Genomic DNA, 19,512 nt, shown 5'->3' on the forward strand with positions numbered 1-19,512 from the left:
CGAAAGGTCGAGACACCAACTTCCAAATTATCTAAGCAAAGCACTGAAATTGTTGCACAGCTCCTTTAAATCAAGATTTCGTTATTCCTTGCTACGAAGCGGGAGATATTGCAATCCTGTCTTGAATTGCGACACTTCGGGTCGTTGAGGAGGAAAGACCTCTCTCTACCATTTATACGCGTGTTTAAACAACGATCCAACACACAGTCATGAGGTGTGCAGCAAGTGTCCCCCCCCACCCCCCTCTTTTTTTTTTTATCCTGGAACCCCCCCTTGGGGAATCCTCTGGATCCGCCCCTTCTCGGCGTGTTATTTTCTGCCATCAGTGTACAAGGTGATTCACGGAGAGGCCAGGCTCCTTAAATAGACCGCGAAATTCAGTTTCGCTACGACTTTGTGCAGCGTTGCCCACAGATGGTGCTTTTTTTTTTTTAAACTTGGAAAGAGCGAACTTACCTGAGGAAAAAGTAAAGAAAGAAAAAGGCTTAGCTCCTATGGAAACGCAGCGACGCCACCGGTCTTCAAACAACACGGCGCCGTTTCGCACGGGAAACAAGAGATGGCGCAACGAACGAGCATACGGCGCCGAGAGCCGGCGCCTTTAGCAGAGAATCTTGATAAGGATAGATAACTGGGCGAGTTGGTGAGAGTTCATGTTGAAAAAACAGCGCGACTAAGACGAGGACACAGAGACGAAGAGGACACAAGACAAAGCGCTGACTATCAACTGGTTTGTATTACACACTAAGGAAGAATGACAATGATATGAAAAACATGGAGTCAAATGTTCGCGCGCTTGCTTGGCGCCTCGTGAAATATGTCCCTTTCTTCTTTTTTCCCCGATCGTAGATTGGTCTTCTTCTTTCTTTCCTCGGGAGCTTTTGTCACCCTGAATCCAAAAACTTCATCTCGCTGGGAGTTAGAGTCACCGATGGTTGGCTCACACACGAACTGTTGTTCTTCGTGATGTGGTAGGCTTCTATCATTTCTCGACATGTTTGGTCGCGGTGTTGAAACAATATACTGGTGTTTTTCGAAGCGTGGTTCGCAGTTTGTGTCGTGTGTAAAAGGCGTGGTTTACCGCATTCCCTTCTCTTGTGGGCACTGGTATATCGGGCAGACTGGCCGGTGCTTAAACATCAGACTAAGAGAGCACCATAGCTCCTTGAAGGGCACCGCTAATTCCCATCTAGCGATACATTGCAGAGATTGCGGTTGCGAACCACGCTTCGAAAACACCAGTATATTGTTTCAACACCGCGACCAAACATGTCGAGAAATGATAGAAGCCTACCACATCACGAAGAACAACAGTTCGTGTGTGAGCCAACCATCGGTGACTCTAACTCCCAGCGAGATGAAGTTTTTGGATTCAGGGTGACAAAAGCTCCCGAGGAAAGAAAGAAGAAGACCAATCTACGATCGGGGAAAAAAGAAGAAAGGGACATATTTCACGAGGCGCCAAGCAAGCGCGCGAACATTTGACTCCATGTTTTTCATATCATTGTCATTCTTCCTTAGTGGGTAATACAAACCAGTTGATAGTCAGCGCTTTGTCTTGTGTCCTCTTCGTCTCTGTGTCCTCGTCTTAGTCGCGCTGTTTTTTCAACAGAGAATCTTTTCGACTGAAAAGAGGCGCGCATTCCGCAGGAGGCGACAGTCGCAGAAACAAAAACAGGCGCGGTAACAACAAGGAACTGCAGTTCCTTTTCTGCTAAAGACGCCGGCTCTCGGCGTCATATACTTGTGCGTTGGCGGCCATTTTCGTTACGACCGCTTGCGCCATCTCTTGTCTCCCGTGCGAAACGGCGCCGTGTTGTTTCAAGACCGGTGGCTTCGCTGCGTTTCCATAGGAGCTAAGCCTATTTCTTTCTTTACTTTTTCCTCAGGTAAGTTCGCTCTTTGCAAATTTTACAAAAAAAAATAAAAATGCACCACTTGTGGGCAACGCTGCGAAAGTATTACCGCGGTAGATAAAGAAACCGAATTTTCCGGTCGATTTAAAGAGCCTGGCGTCTCCTTGTATCACCCTGTAGACCGGCTCAGTTATGACACTGCCCATAGACGTTGTTCGCGCAAGCAATTAACACCCCCCCCCCCCCCCCCGCGTCCCCCGGCCCCCCGTCTCCCCCGTCGTTCGACGCGACACCGTTTTTTGGGAATGGCTACTATGGTTACTGCAGTGTATTCTACAGGGCAAAACAAGGTGACGCCAGGCTCTTTAAATCGACCGGAAAATTCGGTTTCTTAACCTATCGCGCTACGACTTTGTGCAGCGTTGCCCACAGATGGTGCATTTGTTTTTGTAAAATTTGCGAAGAGCGAACTTACCTGAGGAAAAAGTAAAGAAAGAAAAAGGCTTAGCTCCTATGGAAACGCAGCGACGCCACCGGTCTGCAAACAACACGGCGCCGTTTCGCACGGGAGACAAGAGATGGCGCAAGCGGTCGCGACGCCAACTGCCGCCCATAGAGTTATTATAATGTACGCTAGAGGTTCAAGTGGCGCTAGTGTGCTGACGAAAATTGAAGCAGACAGCAACCAGTCCAAAATTGACTTCCGGTAATGCATTTCTATGGGAAAAAGTGAGAGCATTTTCTCTCTGCGCTCGGTCATAAGAGCAAATATCCCAAATAATTCGTACGTACTAGGTAGCTTGGAACATTTCTCAGTCAGGCTGACGAAATAATTGGTCAGTTACGGCGTTTTTCTTTCAAATTCATCGCATTAAAAACGGTGCTAAAACGGCTTCGTACGTGTATTTATGTGCACTGTCTGCTACGACGCGTCCGAACGGAGACATGCTGGGTTGTGATTGTGAACAACGTTTATTGTCAGGGACGTGATAATATAGGCAGCCGATGGTTCGGGTGCAAAGCAGAAAGGGTGGTGATAAGAATGATAAGTACATTGGAGGATGATACAAAGTTTCCAAGAGTCATGACACAGCTCTGATACAGCATTCCTTCCCCCTAGGGGCTACAGCGATCTACAGGCTTCCTTTCTCTGGTTGACCTTCGCAACTCTGGCGGCTGGGTGGTGCTGATGGTTGGTTCTGCAGGTGTTGTATCTTGTACTGCATCTTGTCGAGCGCCTTGCGTTGTCTTTGCCGCTGTCCCTGGTACTTTGAGTGCCAGCGGCTCTCGAAAACGGATCTGGTCAATGTGACGTCGGACTTCTCCCGACGGTGTGTCCACTGAGACCATCCTTGCTCCGGTCGTTGTAGTTACCGTCCCTGGCAACCACCTTTCTCCTTCTCCGAAGTTCCGGGCCCAAACTGGATCTCCGGGCCACAGCTTGCTACGGGGTTCCTGCAAAGGCACCAATGAAGCACCAGGATACGGCAGGCAGGCGTCTAGACGAGATCTGATCTGGTAGCCTAGCAGTCGTTGTGATGGCGAAGAACCGTCAGCCAAAGGAGTTCGGCGGTACGCGAATAATATTTTAGCCAAACGCGTGGCAAGGTTACCATGCGTGACCTTTTTTAGACCATCCTTAATCGTCCTGACTGCTCTTTCTGCTAGCCCGTTGGACTGAGGGTGGTATGGAGCAGTGCGTAGGTGTTCTACGTTACTTCCCGCGAGGAACCGAGAGAACGATTCTGCCGTAAATTGAGTCCCGTTGTCTGTCACGATAGTCTTCGGTATCCCAAAATGGCTCAACATTTCGCGCACAGCTGCTATTGTAGAATCGGCAGTCGAATTCTTCATGGCCACCGCCTCTATCCACTTTGAGTGAGAGTCCACTGCAATTAATATCATGGCGTCCGACACCGGTCCCGCGAAATCCAGGTGTAATCGCGACCACTTTTCTCCCGTCTCCGGCCACTTCACCGGAACATATGATGGCGGCATCGGCCGTGCCTGGATACACGCACTGCAACTCCGGGAAAGATGTTCAATCTCACCATCGAGCCCTGGCCACCAAAGAAGTGTCCGCGCGACCGCCTTCATCGCCGATGCTCCTTGATGGGTCTCGTGCAGCATTTTTAGCATCGCTCCACGTGCTGTCTGTGGCACGACGACCCGGTGCCCCCAGTAGAGCAAACCCTGGGCTACGGTGAGTTCCAACTTCCTGTGAAAGAAGGGTTGCATTTGTGGGTCGTCATCCTCTAAGTGCTTTGCCCATCCGTGCAGCACATAGTCTTTCACCCTGGACAGTAGCGGGTCCTCCGAGGTTAGTGACCGCAATCGTTGTGCCGACAGAATAGTATCATCGAGTTGGTTAACTGAAAGCACATATTCTGGCAGCTCGTCCGTCTCCTTGTCAGGAACATTTATCGGTAAACGACTCAGTGCATCAGCGTTCTGGTTCTGGGGCCCCGGCTTGTATTCTATCTTGTACTGATATGCCCCTAGCAGTAACGCCCAGCGCTGAAATCTGGCCGCCGCCATGACAGGTGTAGGTCTGTCCTCCCTCAGCAACCCTACCAATGGCTTGTGGTCGGTAACGAGCGTGAAGTCCCGCCCCAACAGATAATCTCTAAATTTGGTTACCCCAAACACTAGGGCTAATGCTTCACGCTCAAGTTGCGAATAATTTCTTTCCGCCTTTGATAGCGTCCGGGACCTGAATCCTATTGGTCTGTCCACGTGTCCGAAACTATGGGACAACACAGCCCCTACCCCATAAGGCGATGCGTCACACTCGAGACGTAAAACTTTGGACGGGTCAAAATGCGTAAGAACATCTGCCGTACATAACACCCGCTTGGCCTTTCTGAAAGCATGCTCCTCTGCTTGGTCCCATTTCCAGCGTTGATTCTTCGCTAGAAGGTTGTACAGTGGCGCCAAGAGGGTAGCCATGTTGGGCAGAAACTTGCTGTAGTAGGTCAAAAGTCCTATAAAAGAGCGGAGTTCACTTACGTTCTTCGGGCTCCTTGCTTCCATTATAGCCGCCAGGTTCTTTTCCGTAGGGTGCAGGCCGTCCTTGTTGATGCGGTGCCCGAGATAGCAGACTTCGTCCTGCCAGAAGTTACACTTCCCTCTGTGCAGCTTGACTCCGTTCTCCTTGAAACGCTGCAGCTCCTGCTTGAGCACGCTCCTGTCTTCCTTTCTTCTCTCCGAGACAATGACGTCATCGAGATACGCTTGTACGCCGTGTATTCCTCGCAGCAGGCTCTCCATCTTGCGCTGGAAGATAGCGGGTGCGGAAGAAATAGCGAATGGCAGCCGGTTGAAACAAAAGAGACCACGGTGCGTGTTGATGACGGTTAAGTTCTTGGATTCGTCATCGAGTGGCACTTGATTGTACGCATCTCGAAGGTCCACCGTACTGTACCTGTCGCCCCCATTGAGTGCCGCGAACAGGTCGTCGATTACGGGGAGTGGATATTGCTCGGTGCAGCAGGCTGAGTTCACGGTCAACTTAAAATCGCCGCAAATTCTTATGGTCCCATCCTTTTTTAGGACAGGGACAATTGGTGTTGCCCAGTCCGCGTGAGGAACCGCAGAGATAACACCGTTTTTGACAAGTCTGTCCAGTTCATTAGACACTTTGTCACGCATGGCGTATGGCAGAGGCCTGGCCTTGAAAAACTTGGGTGCAGTTCCTTCTTTCACATATAGATGCGCTGGCGGGCCTTTCAGCAAACCCAGTCCGTCACTGAACAACTCCTCGTATTCTGACAGTAGTTCTTTCAGCTCGACGTCCTGCGCAATTTCGGTTGCCGCCGTTAACTTCAAAACAGGTGTTCCAAGACAGTTCAACTTTTGTATTAAGTCGCGTCCACATAAACTTGGACCTGCGCAGTCTAGGATTGTCAGTGTCGCCGTCACCTCTTGGTCCCAATACTTGACGGGAAGCGTAAGCTTACCAGCCACCGGCAGCTTCCCCAGGTAGCATGACAACTTCAGTCTCGAACGTTCCATCTTCGGCCAGCCATGGCAGTGCCTGTCATATACGTCCTTGAGATTACGCAGACCTGCGAACCTGTATCCACCTCCTTGACGATGTCGGCGCCACCCCAACAAAATTTCCTGCGCACAGGTGCAACCAACTGTTCGTCTGTTGAGAGATACGACTTCAAGGTCAACAGCTGCAGTGCCATGTCGCTCTCATCGCTGCTGGCTTCGTTTCCGTGTATCGCACAAGCTTTGGCTTGTTTGGCACTGTTAGCGCGAACACGACGTCGGCGCTTTTCAGCGAGGGGGATATACGTGCCAAACGAATGAAGAGCATCTGGAAATTAAGAAAGACGGCAAGAACTACGCAGTTACGCTGAATCAGTAACTACACGTGCATGTACGATCAAAATAAATTGAAGGCCACGCAATCTATTCCGATTTTAAATAAGTAAGTACCGCTTTATGCTTTCTGCTCTGAGCGAAGCTGCTTGTTGTGCTCTTAAAGGGGCACTGACACCCCAAAGGTCGTATTTATTTTTATTGTCTAAAACGATGCAAGTTGCAGTCATAAACACGCAAAAAAAACCGCATCGCGAAAAAAAATTTTCTCGCGCGCGGGCGCGCGCCTTTTTATTTTTGGCGTTTGATTTTCCCGCTTCTCGCCTCCTCGCTTCTTTTGATCAGTGACGTCAAGAATCATAAAATTTAGAAGCTTTGTAAGCGACATCTCTATAACATTTAATTACGGCAATCCTAAAACATGTTTTTTAACGCAATTACGAACGCACTACGGCCCTTCTTTTTGAAATACCGAAAATCTGGAGTTCGTTGTGGCGCCGTCTCCTGGATTTGCATCCTCCAACGGAAAACAGGCGCACCGCTCAAAACCGGTCCGCCGCAACGCCGGCGCCCGCTCCTTTCCTCCTCGCTTTAGGTCGCCATGGCAACAGCAGGGAGTGGTGAAAGAAAGTAGACTCTCAGGGCTCCGCAATTTTTGACGTCAAGGCACCGGCGCCGATCGCGCGGGAACTTCGAATTCGGCATTTGGAAATTGTTTTTTTACTTCACAAATACTGAATTCCCAAATTTCAAATTTTGAGGGTAATGTCCCGGCATCGTTTTCAATCGTTTCGGATAAAAAAAATATGATTTAGATGTGTCAGTGCCCCTTTAAAAGATCACCCGCACGCTCGAAATCTTTGAGAGCGAGTGCCCGATAAAAGCTGCCCGGCAGAGAAAACAACACGAAGAGGCACCTTTCATAGCCCACGGACTTTATTATCTACGTTTTAAATGCTTTTATCCGCTCATGTACGACGCGGTCATTTTCATATAGTGACAGGACTGGCATATTGTCAATATATAAGCGTCACCGGAATGCTGGCGAGCCTTGAACACACTCTATATTTCTTTCGATTGTAATTTTGCTTCGAATCGTCGCTTGTTTTTACACACCTGCTGCGGAACACACGTTTAGGACTGAAATGTAGCGAAGTTAAACATCGTTCACTGATGAAGAAAAATGCGCTAACTAAAGCAATTACACTTTTAGAGTGTCAATCAAGGTACATACTATTCGATGCGACCCAAATAACCAAATTGTTCCGTGTTATATTCCTGCGAAGAGACAAAATGCACGCGCGTTTTCCCATAGGAGTGCACAGGAGCACCGCAAAAGTAGACTGGTTGCTGTGTGCTTCAATTTGCGTCACGGAAGTCGCATAGACACTAGCGCCAGTTGAACCTCTAGCGTACATTATAATAACTCTATGCTGCCGCCAACGAACGAGCAGACGACGTCGAGAGCCGGCCCTTTTGCAGAAAAGAAACTGCAGTTCCTTGCTGTTACCGCGCCTGTCTTTTTTGTTTCTGCGACTGTCGCCGCCTGCGGAACGCGCGCCGATTTGAGTCGAGAAGATCGTCTGTTAAAAGGCCTGCTCTCGGTGCCGTATGCTTGTTCGTTGGCGGCGTTTGTTGCGCCATCTCTTGTCTCCCGTGCGAAACGGCGCCGTGTTGTTTGCAGACCGGTGGCGTCGCTGCGTTTTCATAGGAGCTAAGCCTTTCTCTTTCTTTACTTTTTACTGAGGTAAGTTCGCTCTTCGCAAATTTTACAAAAAAAAAGCACCATCTGTGGGCAACGCTGCACAAAGTCGTAGCGCGATAGGTTAAGAAACCGATAGGCAACGTTACTAAAACACCTCAGTTGGGGAACTCCCACAGAGACAGCTTTGAAACATTGGCCCCAATCTGTCTCCGAGCACCGAGCTAATGACGAACACAACGCCACCATTTCTCCCGCAGCGGCCACTCGAGGAACTGCACGTTATACTGCTATTTCGGCTTTAAGAACAGATACAGCGGAAGAGGTTACAGGGGTGCCACCCCCGTCTCCCCGGCGGACGCGCCGCGTCGAACTACCCAAGTTAAAATGCACCTAGGTCAGGACGCGCTACCTGAAAGGACCGCTGAGGTATGGTTGTATAAAAACAATATTAATTGTGCCGCAAAACCCTGCAAACTAAAGATTTTAGAAACATAACGCACCCCTCTTTTTGTACTAAACTCCTATAAATTTCATACAAAAAGAGTGTTTTCCGTTTGTTTTTACGCAAAAACAGGCTTTCAAGAAGCTCAAGGTGACCACAGTACAGACAAACGATAAAGAGTGGCGCTGTTGTCGCATTTAGCTCGGTCTCGGTGGACGCCAGCGGCCCTGGCTTCGACGCGAGTTTCCCAACTTAGTGTTTTAGTAACGTTGCCGATAGGTTAAGGCCTCAAGGCAGCTTGCTTGGAGGTCTACCCACTATCCTTCAATCGGAGCCACTCAGATCTCGGAGTTCTGACGTCACGACAACCCCTGCAAAAAGAAGCAAACGAACAAACTTGCGCTCCACATAGCTTTTAGGATAAAATTTACATTTTTCTAGCTTCCTTCGAAAGTCTGAATTTCTGAGTATCATAACGAAAGGTATACGGCGCGTGTAGGGCCTTGGGGAAATTGTTTCATCCCTGGGTCACCGAATAATCGCAGCAATTTTTAGCGAGGAAGCTCCTGCGATCTTTAACCTTTTTTACTAATCGCCAATTTTACGAATTGGCAGTTCTGAAGATTTTAATATAACTTGCTTTCGTTGCAATGGCTTGCATTTGATCGCAGTGTTTTTTGGTTTGTTTTTCAAGTGAAAAACTGGCGTTTGCTCAAGTGACGTATATGAAATGTCCTGCAATATAACAATGCATCAAAACATACTATTAAACTTAGATGCTCAGAGGTGTGTTCGTCATTGTAATTAACAAGTTACAGACGTATTTATTTCTTACGAGTGTAATATTTATTTTCTGTAGCTGGGCCCGTTTTGTGCTACTTAATGTCAGTGTGCTATGATGTTATCATCATGCGTGTATGGTTCTAAATATCCTCTTTACAATGCCTACAAAGGCCAAAATGACGTCAGTACCCACAAATATGGCGTCCAGTGAATACTCCCTATATACGCTTTCAGGCAGTTGTGGATGTTCGCCGAAATAACAGACCTCCCGTTTTTGTTGATTTATTCCGATCACTTCACTTCATCATTGCCACAGCAGGACAGGTCAATTATTGCTCCTTTAGCTGTTGTTGTGTCTTTCTTTCCAGCATAGGCCTTTGTGGAGGCTCGTCAACGCCCGCTTCAGTAGCTCGACATCTCGGTAAGAAAACAGAAGGTCGGCAATGGCGGCTCAATCATCTCCATCAACATCGACATCACTCTTGGCGCAAGTTAAAAGCAACTGGCATTCTCCTTTACCCTTCAGTGGGCATGTGAATGTACTACACTCTTAGCAAAAAGGGTACGGATAGTCCTCCCTTACGGGAGGAACGGTCTTGTAACCTATGTTCCTTTAGAAAGGGAGAAACCTTCGTCCCTGAAGCAGGTGAGCAAAGTTCCTCCGTCGCTTGCATCTCAATATGGCGGCCCCGAATCGAGCAAATCGAGCCCAATAAGGCTTAACGAGGACGCTACGTCTCTTGTACGGGACGAGAGCAGCAGCAAATGAAAGCGTAACACGATCTTTCCGAAAACTGTGTTTATTTCCGAAGCCAGATTCCCCCCACAGGTACAGAAACCTGCGTTTCGAAAGCAGTTACTCAGTCTTCTCGTCGACAGCACTGCGATGTTAAACGGAGACAACCGATACCGAGTTACTTCGTGCACTTTGCGTCTTACCTTTGGTGTTCCTCGAGTCACAATTCCTTCGTCAACCGCACATCACGGAGAAGGGCAAACTCACTCCGCGAAACCAAAAGCCGTTCTCGAAAGTACAAACTCGAAGCCGCTGTTTATCGCGTAGCGTGAAAGAAGGTTAAATCGCTAGCCACCAGATGGCGGGGTCAAGCAGAGTAATTGCAAGTAGCTAGGCTAGGTGGCGCTAGATACCGCCCAATTCATGTTCTACAAAAAAAATTTGCTTCTCTCAGGCCACTACTGCGCTTGAGGATCCTCTGCTATACACACATAACACCCATTACACTTATTGCAAGCATCAGGTGAACATACATTAAGCACATGCACTGCACACACAAATATCAATACAACAGAACACTACACTGACCCGAACACTACACCCGTGTTCTACGTTTCCGTCTTTTATACTGGTCGTTTTGAACGTGCGGAACTTTTCGGTGACTCCCTAAGCAATAAAAATCATTCCCAGCATGTTGATTTTTTCCCAGCAATGTCATACCTCTGAGAGTATTTTGAATGGCTCAGGGGATGAATCTCTTATTAAAAAGTAAACGCTCGATCACGCCGTAATTATTTGAAAGCAATAAATCAAACCGCTCCAATGCGGTTCGAAGCCATGAGTTTGTTTCCCCGCACGGCGCGTCGTAGCCTGTATTTCTATTGTAGTGTTTGTTTTTCTATTTCTGCTGCTCGCGCAAAGCTGCAATTGCCGTCTTGAATTAATCTCTGTAGAGCGGATATTCACTCAGCTGGAAGTGATGCTTCACGGGCTGAGAAATCGCTTTTCGATCAACTTGAATGCAGTCAAAGCCGCGTCTTGTGGCAGGTGTTAAGTGTACGGAGCTACGCCGTGGTGAGCCCGAAAACTTCTAGCGCTCATCCTAGCGTGCCACTTGGAGGGCAGTTTCTCCAGGAACCGTAATATATATTTAAACAGCAAAATAAATGGTAGCTTTTTTTTTCGATTTTACCTACTATTGTTTTTTAATGCTAAAATTCCACACTGTAAATATACGTACTTTCCGTCACAATTTCGTACTGTTGTCCTTGCCCCAGAGCGCAATCGCTCTCGGGGACAATACAACCAACAGTCACATTGGCCACTGTACGATAGGAGCTTATACTGCTCAGACCAGCGTTCCAACATGACTATCCGCACGTTGATCGATTGCACGTAATCCCTCAAGCGGTATTAAACTTTTTAATGTAAAGCAGAATGTCAAACTGCGACAACCCGCCCCCTCCGATCACGGCCCTACCAGCGGCATCAATGCCCGACCGTTTACGATCTCCTCTTGTTGTTACACCACTGATACGCGAACACACGGTCACATCGGCGATAATTCCAGTCTTCCGTTCACAACCCACAACACTGCCATCACGATGTTGCAGCTATGTTGCTGACACGCACAAACACAGAACCACGTTGAACGCCGGTTGCACTCGGCATCGGATAACAGAACCGAACTCAGGGGGGAAGGCACCCAGGCAGCCGGCAGCAAAACCTGCCTTTCTTGGACACAGCGGACACAGTTCCTGCGGTTTCCATAACGTCGAAAACGTCGACACAGTTCCGCGTGCTTTCGCTACTGTAGTCTGTAGTGCTGCAGTGGCTGTAGCGGCTGTAGTTCCGTGCCGCGCGAGTCAAACAATCCGGAGACGGCCATCCCCCAGTGTACGTGGCACTGCTGGTACTGTTCCGGAACTTCGCTGTTTCTAGCGGCTTCGTTTGCTCGTTTGATAAAATTAGTGATCAAAACGTCAATGCAACCGAAATGTTCTGCACGTTTAGACTAGAAGACGGAATTACAGGCGGCCTTCGCTGCTGCTGAAGCTCAATCAACTCAACAGCTATTTATTAAACAACGTGCGCGACCTGCTCGAAAAACGAAACCGAAAGACGATGAGTCGGGAGGGCGAAAGCTTTCACCCGTCTGCCTGGAGAAGGAGAAAAAAGTTTCGTTCCTCCCCTTTTCTCGTGTCCGCTTGGGGGCGCGTCGGTAGAAGGGAGGAAGGCGCGCCGTTGCTACTTTTTTCCTCCATTTTTTGAAAATGGAGGAAATGTCCTGCAATGTCCTGCAATATGTCCTGCAATATAACAATGAAATGTCCTGCAATATAACAATGCATCAAAACATACTATTAAACTTAGATGCTCAGAGGTGTGTTCGTCTTTGTAATTAACAAGTTACAGACGTATTTATTTCTTACGAGTGTAATATTTATTTTCTGTAGCTGGGCCCGTTTTGTGCTAATTAATGTCAGTGTGCTATGATTTTATCATCATGCGTGTATGGTTCTAAATATCCTCTTTACAATGCCTACAAAGGCCAAAATGACGTCAGTACCCACAAATATGGCGTCCAGTGAATACTCCCTATATACGCTTTCAGGCAGTTGTGGATGTTCGCCGAAATAACAGACCTCCCGTTTTTGTTGTTTTATTCCGATCACTTCACTTCATCCTTGCCACAGCAGGACAGGTCAATTATTGCTCCTTTAGCTGTTGTTGTGTCCTTCTTTCCAGCATAGGCCTTTGTGGAGGCTCGTCAACGCCCGCTTCAGTAGCTCGACATCTCGGTAAGAAAACAGAAGGTCGGCAATGGCGGCTCAATCATCTCCATCAACATCGACATCACTCTTGGCGCAAGTTAAAAGCAACTGGCATTCTCCTTTACCCTTCAGTGGGCATGTGAATGTACTAGCAATGCAGTCGTTTAATCCCTTTTGCTTCTTCATGCAGCTCGTGGCGCTTCTTTGTGCGGGCCTGTCTGCGTCACTCAAGGGCCGTGCCGGCGATAACGTTCGCGCTCCAGCGAGCCTCGTGCTATTATCGGACCTGAACAGCAAGAGGATTCCAGGCTGTGTTGTGTCCATTACCGAAAATAAGTAACAAAATATCGTTACTCGTTAGCTTCAAAAAAGCTAACGTGTTACAGGGCTCCATTACCATTTTTCGAATGCAACGATTTACCGGTGTCCTTACTTGCCATTACTAAGAAATGTTACTTTTACGTTAGTTTTAGTTATTTTGCGTTTCACTGTTAGTATATCACAGCTGTTAGTATATGACTCTAGCGCCTCAACCACAAACGACTCCACACGATTGTCGAACCGTTCTTGAGAAACGGGAACTTGATGCATACGGTCGATCTTCATATCCTTCCGCAAGGGCTGGTCGGGACAATAGGTAGTAGTGTCGGGACAATAGTTTGTGGTGTCGGAAGATAAGGTGGCGTCTCCGTTAGCAGATGCAAGTGTTGCCACCACTCTGTGAGGGCCGCCTGGCAACATTCAGGCATTCTACTCTGGAGCCACCACTGCCTCTTCAGCCTTGTTGTCTTGTTGTTCAGGACTGGAGTTATCAACCAGCAGAAGTAGACACCTAAGGTTGTTACTCAGCTAGAAAACACCAAAATTTATTAATCTCATACATGATGTGTCTCTTTAACAGTCGACCAAGGCAGTACAGAATGACGAAGGAAAGAAGATTCACACAGCAGACATCGAAATCTAAACAACTTCTAAGAATAAGAAAGAGCTGGGACGACTGACACCCGAAGATGCAAACGCAGCTGTACTGCATTCACCCTCATTAATCTAAGTCCTAATGGGTCGCATCTTCATACGCCTGAGCCCCAAACCAAGTTTTAATACTCATTGTGTTTTCGAAATACGGCGTGTCAAATTCACGAGAACAGAATTTCAATCACAGCATAGTATAGCAGCGGTTGAAGTGGACGATACATCTTGTGTACTGATTCTCCAGGTTGGCTCTCAATATTACCTGGTTGGGGTGATAAGTGCATACTCATCTCATTCAAATGCAAATCTTAATTGTACTCTTTCATTCCTCATTTGCGATGCTTGTTTTTTTTAAATTTCGAACCCAGTTTCAGTTTGCTGAATATATGTAGTTAAAGGTACAAACAAGTATTGTCGCTTTCCGTTCTTTCCTGTTTATTAACCGTCGTCTTTCTAAACCTTGCAGATCAAACTCGGCAGGAATTTGGACGCAGATGTGAACGACACTTCGCAGCTTTGGAAAGGTGGCCTGTCACCAGCCGAGTCCCCCTTCGGTGGTGCAACGTCTTTGTGCTACATTTTTTTCTTTACACGTATGCGACAGAGTCAGATCAAATGAAATGGCTACAGTTGAGCCTGCTGCGTGTAAACTTTCCATTGTCTGCCTTACCTCACTTTGCCTATTTACCGCCCTCACCCCCCCCTCCCCCCCCCTCCCCCCCCCCCCCCCCCCGGGGCCCCTCCAACCCCTTTCAAAGCCTTTCATACATTTATTGATTGAAACTGCACAATCCCTCAAAGTATGCCTTAATGCGGACAAACTAAATAGTGTGTCTCACTTTTGGTTTATTATGTAGAATTTCTGAAAGTGGTGCCTTATTTCTAAAACGGTGAAGCAACGTGCACTATCTGCGTGTTTGCTTTATTGTTTGCTCAAGTAAAGGCAGGTATACTAATTTTTTATTGTCATGCTTACAACCGCAGATGCTTAAAACACTGGCGACGTCTTATGACCTGCAGCGCAGCGGCCGGTCATCAGCAGTCACAAGATGGTTCACAAGCCCCTCCGGTCGTAAGCAGTGACAAGTGTGTCAACTGCCAAAATTCGTTCCTTTATGAAAGTACTCTCATATTGGGTCGTAAGAAAAATATCTGCAGATCTGTTCAAAGCACACACGTATGGGTGCTTTGAACACGTCCGCAGACAGTTTTGGTAGGCCCAATGTGAGATGACACGAGAAAGAAACGCGCCTGAGATGGTATTTGCAGACTGCTTTTTGCTTGCTGTACGAGCAGTCTTACCGGGACTTTACGGAGCGAGTCAAGAAAACGTCAGAAGATGATTAGTCTGCTAACGTGAGTGAACAATAGAATTCGTCTGCTACGAAGCGGCATTCGCAGACAAAAATAGAACAAGAAAATACTTTCACGTATTCTGTTAACAGACCGGAATAAAGGCAGCCGTCTGCTAAAAGCCGAGTGCCGCGAGGAAGTGATACGGGACGCATGCTGAAACTGAGATGGTCTGCTATACTTTCCGTTCGATGGGGTCGACAACAACCGCTCCCTCTGCAAATTTCCAGCTCTGCTGCCCTATTTAGGTCAAGTTCTCCTATGTATGCAGTACTCGGGACAAATGCTTTAAATACCTCGAGAACCCTGTCACCATCCGTGTGCTAGTGAGAAGCTCTCACCAAAAGGACTCACGAACAGACTAGAGATTATCTAGTGACATGACTTCGCACTTGTCGATAACTCTCGCACAGCAAAACGCTGAGGCGTCATGTCCAATCAGTAACCGAGAATGCTATCGCTCTCACCAGGTACCAAAACCGACCCCTAAAGTTGGTCTTGAGAAGCTGGCGGAACAGGGCTGAACAGAATTAGTAATAAGAGCCATGTTCCAGCCTGAACCGTGCACTCAGGGTCCGGGAAGACTTTAGAGAGGAGGTGGGTTGAAGTTGTTAAAATGCATAAACAAAACTACGAATGAACTAACGAGGGATTCGAAATGTGTAAAGCTATGGCGGTCTCGAAGATAAGATGTCTTCAAAGGGAAGCTGAAGCGGTCTTGTAATTAAGAAAACACACTTATATTGTCTTAATTCGGCTTCCAGGAAGCCCAATGTTGAAATTATTTTTCAATTTCATGCATGGAGGCAGCAGAAAATAATTTTTAAAGTACCGCTGAGCCCCTCCTTCCCGGAGCGTGCAGTCATGAAAGGAGTTTCCGAATCTCCGCTCTCGCGCATCTTCAGTGCCTATCGAAGTTATGCACGCGACTCTTCCTATTTTTAAAAAAGGAAAAAACAAAACAATAAAAGATGTCATGATTGCTGCCAGTGCGGGGGAGTGGCAAGCCTGCGATTGCTCACGAGCGACACGCGCATGGCGGCCGAAAGATCCTTTTATGACGTAACGACTGGTCGGACGTTTTTCGCGTGTTCTCGCGTTTAGTTACTTCTTCGGGGAAAACGAACAAAATCTTTAGAATTACGGGATCAAACAACGCAGAAATCAACCTCTATCTCATTTTTCGGAAGAAGCGTTTCACCTTCTCTTAAGATCAAGAGGAGAAAGCCACTCAAGCTTGTCTTGAGTTGGAAGAAATAAAAAGAAATGAAAAAAAACATTTGCTTTGCAATAGGGACTGTAAACTTTTGTACTCGTGTTGAATGGTGATAAATTTATAATGAAGATTCCTTAACCAAATTATAGCGTTTTATATTCAACTTCAGGATGATCTAAAAGGCTTTTTACCAATGCGGTTCTATGGGGAACTCGTGAACGTGAACCAAGTATCTCAGTTAAAACTCGTTCTCCCTAAGTGGGCCCCGCTTATGTTAGTTGTTGACAAAATGCGAGACTGAATGATTGATCTACACTACATATCATTTTATAAATGGTGGCATTAGTCGCGTGTATGCGGCACAGACGGAACCGGCAAAAATTTTCCTCCTTGCTAGCGGTTTGACGCTGCATATATAATGAAACATCTCTCGTAGAAATAGTAATGGTCAGTGTCATTTGGCCAAAACATTCACACTTGGAAGTGGTGTAGTCACATGGGACTTATTTCTTTCGCGTCCTTCAGATTGAAATTTCTCGCAGATACCCTCCTACTGACAAATGGTGTTATTATTTATGCCCTGTTTAATCTCGAAATTGGCCTTCAGATTTTACTTGATTAAACTGAACTGCAAAGGCGCGTTTTCCCATTTGTTGCCTTCTTTTTCTCGTCTCTGCATCGTAATTCATAATCATTTACTCCGCAGTTTAATCAAGTAATGAATAGCCAACTGGACCGATTCCAGGCACTGGTATCCTTCAGTTTTAGTTGCACTCATCCAATGTGATGCTATTTGAGGGCAGGTAAAGTAACTTTGTGTTGGCGACTGTTTATTAACCCTCATCTTTCTAAACTTTGCAGGGCGAACTATCCGGAAATCCTCTTAAAGCAAGCGTGAGCGATCCTTCGCTGCCTGGGAAAGAGTGCCAGCCACCAGCCAGACCAACCTATGGCAGTGCCAGAACCTTGGGCTACGTTTTTCCCAGATAAATGGGACCTACTAGTCGGATCAAATAGAAAATGGCCACAGCTCAGCCAACTACATGCAACATTTCCATTCCCGTCCCTACCTTCGTTCGCCGACACACCATGTCCATTTTGTTCACGTGTAATTCTCAAAACCTGTGGCGGCGATATACCGTGCAGTTGTTGGTTTTGTGGCATGCCTGCCTTTTTTCAGCACTACAGAGCAGGAGCGATGTAACTAAACCACGCTCTTTGATCGTACCCAGTTGTGTCTTTCGTGATTTATGTAGATCTGTATCGAAGTAATCTTTTACCGTATGTTTAAAGGTGAAGTAAAACCTTCGAAGCACGTATTAATAGAGAAGGATCACTTTTATGTTTGATTCACGTGCATTTTTACAGTCGACGTTTTCGGTGTATTCAGTATCAAGTTATGGTGCGGGTGTTTGATCGTGATATTATTATTTTACTTTTTGAATTACACCGCAATATCAATGTAAACCCCTGAATTTCTCTACTTCATCATCATGATGTGTTTATGTTTGCTTGTTCCTTAAGTTTCGTTGTGATTGAGCTTCTGTATTGGTATAGTATAAAAAAATGAACAAAACAAAATTTGATCTTCACTCCTAACAGAACTTGCCCACGCAGCATCCGACTCCGAATGGCAGAGAACGGACTACGAGGACAAGGGGGCGGAGCTCTCCTTCCAAGGAGCCGAATTGCAGAGACAACCATTGAAGATGGACCAGGAGGGGAGGACGGACGGCGGTGCGACTTCTGCCGCCAATCTTATGGTGCCCACGGAACTAACAACACCAGGTATGAGAAGAAGCACACGGGAAAACAGTCATACAGCCTCGTACCCTCTTAGCACACCCTCACAGATTCATGAACGGTCCCACACGGATAGAAAACCTTTTTGTAGGCTCGGTTTTTTAGAAGGTGGAAAACGTAAGGAGTCTGATGTGGTAGACAAAGTTTTCTCCACGTGGAAACTTCATTAAGTTTTAATTAGCGGTCTGCACCAAACCGAAAAAATATACCGCATACATAGTATTTGATATCAGAGAAATGTACCATGCCGAGTTGTTTATTTATATTACAAACTTGTATTTTTTCCTTCAGTTCCGGTTCATCTAGTAGCTTTCACAAATGCTATAAATAATTTTCGACGCATGAAATAGCCCAAAATATGTTTGGCTGTTCCAAATGATTGAAGCTTTAGAACAGGGGTGGCCAAGCTGCGGCTCTTCGCGTGTTAAAGTGCGGCTCGCGGCTTCACCGCCCCCCCCCCCCCCCCCATAAAAAGTGAAATGGACCGCGTTTTAAATCGAAAGACAGGCTGCAGTTTGGTAGCCTCGTGCTACTGCTGCCTTACGTACAGTCGGACTGCTTTTTACTCGGATTGATTGAAAAAAAGTTGCTCGAGTTTTGTTTACTGCACTGAACAAAAGTTTGCCTGCCCCCCCCCCCCCCCCCCTCCCCCCCTTGCGGCTCTTGGAAGTTCGGGGGTTTTCGTTTTCTGGTCTTAGGCCGGGTCAGCCTGGCCACCCCTGCTTTAGAAGTTTAGCTATAGGCTGGCAAATGTCCACATCATTGTCGATATAGAACCGCGTTTTTTGCTGTTTCAAATCACTGGTAAAATAATTACTGTGTACCTTAGCGATTTTTCAAGTTTCTAAGGTGCACAACGATTATTCCACGACAGGGATGGGCAGTATTTCAAATACAAGTATTTGAAACACGTATTTTGAATACTTTGTATTTAATTACAAATTGGGTAATGTATTTGAAGTGTGTATTTAAATATTAAAACGTGGGTATTTCAAATACAATTGTAATTAAATACAATTTTGTGGGCGAAAATACATCCCTCAAATTTATTGTCATTGTCCAGAGCAGGAAGAAAACTACGTTCTGCGCCAAATGCAGTGTCTCTCAATCAAGCACAAGCGTTTAGTGACTTTGTGATTACGGTGCTAGTCCAGGGCAAGAGTAGTGACGAAATCGACGTTCACAGGCAGGCTGGCTAAACAAGTGCCCGTGACAACGTGTGATGCTTTCCAGCCTGATTTCCATCCATATTTTTGCCTGGAACATTCTAAATGCGCGGGTCGTCCAGATTGTCGTAACTGGTGCTAGTTGCAGCAATAAAAAATTCTCTAGCTAGTGCTGCGCATCTTGGTCGTCCCTGTTCTTTGTTGGTCTATACCAAAATGTAATCGACAAAAAATTCTGCTTGAAGCTCTGTACTTTTTTAACCTATTACGTCCAAGCTGATTACATTTTTTGTGATTATATTTCAATTACGTTACTAGAGCCTCGCACACTAACTCCCGAGTGTGCGATGCAAAATTAAAATGAGATAACCAGAAAC

The 19,512-nt window shown here is 46.7% G+C and overlaps 2 protein-coding genes across 2 annotated transcripts in view; one reads left to right on the forward strand and one right to left on the reverse strand.

Annotated features, from left to right (window-relative positions):
- Window positions 1-2,990: 2,990 nt before the first annotated feature.
- Window positions 2,991-5,152, reverse strand: LOC120840429. The gene is made up of 3 exons (XM_042290080.1): window positions 4,866-5,152; window positions 3,908-4,074; window positions 2,991-3,311 (listed from the first exon to the last, which is right to left on the reverse strand). Exons 1-3 carry the CDS (start codon window positions 5,124-5,126, stop codon window positions 3,227-3,229), a joined length of 513 nt encoding a protein of 170 aa, XP_042146014.1. The 5' UTR covers window positions 5,127-5,152; the 3' UTR covers window positions 2,991-3,226.
- Window positions 5,153-17,418: 12,266 nt separating this feature from the next.
- The window catches only part of LOC115317300 (zinc finger protein OZF-like), a 92,792-nt gene continuing 90,698 nt past the window's right edge, over window positions 17,419-19,512 (forward strand). Inside the window, 1 exon segment of the mRNA XM_040210955.2 lies at window positions 17,419-17,954. Coding sequence (XP_040066889.2) covers window positions 17,876-17,954 — 79 coding nt within the window. The 5' untranslated portion in view covers window positions 17,419-17,875.

This window comes from Ixodes scapularis, unplaced genomic scaffold (assembly GCF_016920785.2).
Source record: "Ixodes scapularis isolate PalLabHiFi unplaced genomic scaffold, ASM1692078v2 PGA_scaffold18__7_contigs__length_3171195, whole genome shotgun sequence".
Taxonomy (NCBI): Eukaryota; Metazoa; Arthropoda; class Arachnida; order Ixodida; family Ixodidae; genus Ixodes; species Ixodes scapularis.